Source organism: Orbicella franksi, chromosome 1 (genome assembly GCF_964199315.1).
Source record: "Orbicella franksi chromosome 1, jaOrbFran1.1, whole genome shotgun sequence".
NCBI lineage: Eukaryota > Metazoa > Cnidaria > Anthozoa > Scleractinia > Merulinidae > Orbicella > Orbicella franksi.
Window position 1 is genome coordinate 7828803 of NC_138145.1, and position 4755 is coordinate 7833557.

Below are 4755 nucleotides of genomic sequence, written 5' to 3' on the forward strand. Positions count from 1 at the left end.
TCCTCTGACGAAGGAAAGCATGCTGGTCTTGGAAACGATAACTTTATAAGCTGATTTGGCGGCAAGAAAAGCCGGCAGCTTATAATTAGAGTACTATGGAATGAGTATATTATAAAATGGGAATTATTCCTGGGAACATGCCTGATGACGATTTAAACAGGACCAAATATTCTAATAAATGTAGATGTGTTCAATGATCCCTTGAGGAACCGCTTTTACATGTCCTTAAGGTTTATCTCATCTCTCGTGCTCAGCTTCTTCCAACTTGGCAAACTAAATACTCGCAAACTGTTTCGACTTGCTATTGAGGCAGTACTATATCATTCTCAGCACGTCGACATTTTTTATTCCCTGGAAACAAATTTACCGCCTTCAAGAGTGGTGGTCTAAGGAGCCTTTCTAACTGAGAAACGCTCATCTCCGTCTGATGCAACAAGGCGCCGTCATCCATGTTGTTGCTCATGACCGCAAAGGACTCCGCTTTCTTCGCTACCCACAATTTTCCTAAATACTTGCCAGGTTCTGCCCAGACACAGCAGCCTGCTGTCCACACAGCACGAGGAGTGACAAGTTTTACATTTCCAGGGAAATTTTCCCTAGGATAAGGCAAAGCTGTGGTAGTGTCCTGCACAGGACTGCCGCCCTGAATCCGCACTCCGTAGTCAGATTTTCCTGTTAAAAGATACAGGGTTCCACCTCGAGGACCACACGTATTCTTAGCGTAATTACGTATTCGCGTCTCAAATGCGTGCCAGGGTCCGACGTTAGATGTCTCAAACTGTGGTACTGCGTTGGAAAGAGTGAATGTAGCTTTCATGAAACTTTTGTCGAACGTATTCAGCGTCAAGGGGTTCATGTGTCCTCGGCTTAGCGGACTTACAATCGTGTCCGTAATTGCTGTAGAGTAGGCGTCGTCCAGGCCACGGACATCTGTGAACATAAATATAACGTTAAGAGTGCCTGCCTGTAAAAATCAGACAAATTCTTAATTTCGCGGGAAGGGTCGAAAATTCGATTTCGCTCATATTTTAATAGCCGACGTTTCGGCGTCATCGTGACACCATTCTGAAGGCAAAGGGAATAAATTAATGCGAAGATTTGATTTCTATACTATACAGTCTCTACAAATAATATAATATAATATAATGACAAAGGATCACAAGTTCTTCAAGTGAACACCTTTGCGCGAATCGAGTCTGTTTGCACGTTTAGGGATGGTTTAAGTTTTTGTTATAAAAAAGCATCTCCTTAATGAGGCAGTTAAATTTGTTCGAACATTTAGCAAGCACGTGAAATTGTTCTGAAAGACAAGGAAATCCCCGCAAGCGTCTGGTAAGAGGTAAGAGGACGAAAACTTTGAAGTTAAAACACCGTTATATCCATATATATGCAACTAGTTTTTCGCGGTGTTACGGAAAAGCTGTTAATCTTCATTATATGTGAAATTTAGAGTGGAGCAATGTGGAGTTCTTGTAAAAGAAGCAGTGGAAACCGAACTTGGTTAGTGATATAAAGTGGGACAAATCTAAATTCGACACCGTCTTTCTTCACTCAAACTGGAGCAGCTTACGACGGTAATATTTAAGCAAAATTCCAATAGACATAAACGAGTTGAGTTGTGGACCAAAAATATAACAAATTTCGGGAATTTTGGACGCCTTTTACCCCGTGCTACATCCGCAAAAATCCACGCAGCATGTACGCGCGTGTGCCGCATGCGATGGCGCAATTTCTTCTAAAAATAGAAAAATTGTCCCATATCATAGGGACAGCCCCAATACTAGAAATGGCGCGCGCTTACGGTCTCCGTCCCCGATTATGGCTCCTGATACAGGATATTGCGGCGCGGTGCTAAGCCCATAGCCTTGAAATGGAGTTTTTTTTTCCGGCTGGCGTGCACTTGCGAGGAAACTTGCGATTCTCTTAGGCCCGCCAACGCAAGTCTCTACGCAAGTTCAACTTGGGACTTTTTGCAACTACTTACGAGTCTGTTTGACTAGGGCCTTAAGAAAACTTTCACAGGAAATACCTGGATTCCTCCAGTTGTAGACTTTGATATCGTTCATGCTAAACTTTCCAAGATCTGTAGCCTGCTCAGGAGTAACTTTGTACGCTGAATAGAAAGCGGTGTTTTCATCCAGATCAAAACACGACACAAAATAAGGAGGCTTTTTAGCAGGATCGTTAGGTAACTTCTGTTGTATTTCCCTTCCACGAGTAGCGATCCTCGAAAGGCCTGTGGGACGCTTGTTTCCTGCGAAAAATGGGGAGACGCGGTCGCCCCACAACATTCTGCGAACTCTCTTCCATTTACGTGGGGATCCTTGTAAATGAAAAAGTGAAAAAAAATAAAATAAAATAAATAAATGAAAAATTCAATCAATAAATGGCATTGACAAAGTAAATTAAATTTGATTTGCTGAGATAAAACGAAGGCTACAAAGTGAAACTGGGAAAGCTGCAATCCAGCTCGCTGGTGCCGGTCCAGGTGGCCGTTCGGCGAGACAAAGGCTATATTACTGCAATTTCCTTAAGCGAGGAGGGGTCTCTTGACCTTTGTTCTGTTTCCACAGAAGCCGGGAAATTTGTTAACTTTCGACTTTTCTTCGATTCTATCTCTGTACAGAGAATTAGGCTACGCTAAGAAGTGAGTCGCGTTGTAAAGGTGTTTCTTTTTCACTTTATAGGAAAACGACAAAAGATTTTGCAAATTAAGCAATTTTGCCGATTTTGCCGTTATATTTTCCCTAAAAGGAATTAATATCGTATAGGGCTTAGAGAAGGCGACTTGACTTTTTTCCCGCAGGTCACTCACAATAATAATGATAATAATCAAATTTCTATAGCGCTAATTATATAAAATATTCATAAGCGCTTTACATTTTAAAATATAAAAATGTAAAATATACATATTTATAAAAATTTAAAATATAAAAAGTAGCATTACAAATAAAAAAAATAGATGAAAGTAATAAAATTTATCACTGAATGGTATAGGCTTCTCTGAACAAACATGTTTTAGCTGTTTTTTAACAGAGTAAATGTTTGACGCCTTCTGAATGGGCTTTAGAAGCTTGTTCCGCATTGATGGCCCTGCATAGGCAAATGCCCGATCACCCAATGTCTTACACTTCGTTCGAGGCATAACTAACAACGTGAGATCGTTAGATCGCAAAGCGCTTCGAGGAGATGACTTCTTCCTTATAAGATCTGAGATATAACGAGGAGCCATACCATTCAACGCCTTGAACACAAATATTAAAACCTTAAACTTTATCCGGAACTCAACAGGTAGCCAATGAAGGTCAATTAAGTAGGGGGTGATATGATCAAATTTAGGCACTAGGCATACAAGTCTTGCTGCAGCTTAAGAAATTTTGTAGGCGGTTCAGTTGATATTGTGGCACTCCAGAGAGCAGTGAGTCACAGTAATCTAGGTGCGACGTCACAAAGGCGTGAACTAAAATTTACGAACAACAATTTATGTTGGAGATATTAGCTGTTCAAAGGTATTAGGTTACTCTAGCTTCCCCTCTTATGCCGTGTTTCACGAGAGAGGTTTACTACGGTTACTGCTTACCGAGGTTTCGTAACTAAACCGTAGTTGTCAGAGAAGCTGTTTCATACACGGAACTATAAATTAACTAAAGTAGGCCTCTTACAACGGGCGGTTTTAGGTTTCCACGGAAAGCCAGTGCTGAAATGTCGCACAGAGGCTATTGGAAAATTATACAATTTCTGACTTTACTCCAATGCCCAACGCAGGTCGTTGTCAATTTGTAGGCAGCTAAGTGATGTCGAGCCAAACTCTCCATAAATGTAAAGCTTTGTAGATGAATAGTAGAAAGAAAATTTTGATTTCTTGCTAAGCCTCTTCCCGCAAAAAACCTGCCGGCATCTGCCGCGGAGCCCGGGCTACGTAGATGTTTACCGGTACTTACGACAACGTCTGCTTTTCCTCGGCTACTGAGCTACGCCATGCCTGATGAGGCGTTTAGCTGTCCACCTAGGTTGGCTCACTTTGATTTTGCCGCCATTTACCGAGGTTTGCTACTGTGTTTACATGATTAAAAATTTCACTTCAGTAAAGTTAAAACAAAACCAAGGGAAACATTTCTCGTGAAAAATAGCCCACCTAGTAATTCATCAACTGTTTTCGGTTGTTATCGCGAGGCCGAGCAGTTTATAGGGTTTAATTAATAGTCAAGGGAATAAAGATAGCAGAGTTGGATTTATCACAGAAATCAGGAGTTTGTAAACCTGCTAACGCACACGGAATTTGCTGTAAACTGATTTGTAGGTTCGCTCTTATCTATCAACGTTTTTTTCCAAAAAACTATGTTTACAAGCTACCACTTACTTTTTCCACAAGTTTCCTTCGAGAATACAGCCGTAGGCACTACAACGGCAGCGATAATGAAAATTAAAACTTTTCCTTCCATCACTGTGCAGGGTTAGAAAGTGCTAAGAATCGAGACGTTTGTTCTTTATTATGTCATGGAATTTCAGTGAGAAACTAACGAGGCCAGTATAAGACCCTTACAACATCGTGTTGTTATAAGCTTTTAAAAAGCCAAGTATCGTGTTCTCCCACAAGTCAATTTACTTGAAGCGTGAAAGATGTAGTGAGATTCATTGAAGGGAATCAAGTGGTATTAAAGACATAAAGATGTGGTCATCTTGGTAAAGAAAGCCTGAGCGTTTTCTCGATTTTGCCGGTTGAGGAACGAAATTACAAACTGATTCTGGTGGTGT

General features: G+C 40.9%; 1 protein-coding gene across 1 annotated transcript; it reads right to left on the reverse strand.

Moving 5' to 3' along the window:
* Positions 1-301: 301 nt before the first annotated feature.
* On the reverse strand, positions 302-4523 carry LOC145487402 (uncharacterized). Its single transcript, XM_081466171.1, has 3 exons — positions 4361-4523; positions 2030-2323; positions 302-930 (listed from the first exon to the last, which is right to left on the reverse strand). The coding sequence occupies exons 1-3, from the start codon at positions 4440-4442 to the stop codon at positions 302-304; spliced, it is 1005 nt and encodes a 334-aa protein (XP_081322297.1). The 5' UTR covers positions 4443-4523.
* Positions 4524-4755: the final 232 nt, after the last annotated feature.

Coding starts and splice junctions, on each gene's coding strand:
- LOC145487402 (XM_081466171.1), bottom strand. CDS start 4,442: ATGGAAGGAAAAGTTTTAATTTTCATTATCGCTGCCGTTGTAGTGCCT. Junction 2,324..4,360: donor GAAGGAAACTTGTGGAAAAA/GTAAGTGGTAGC, acceptor TTCATTTACAAG/GATCCCCACGTAAATGGAAG. Junction 931..2,029: donor CTACAACTGGAGGAATCCAG/GTATTTCCTGTG, acceptor TTATGTTCACAG/ATGTCCGTGGCCTGGACGAC.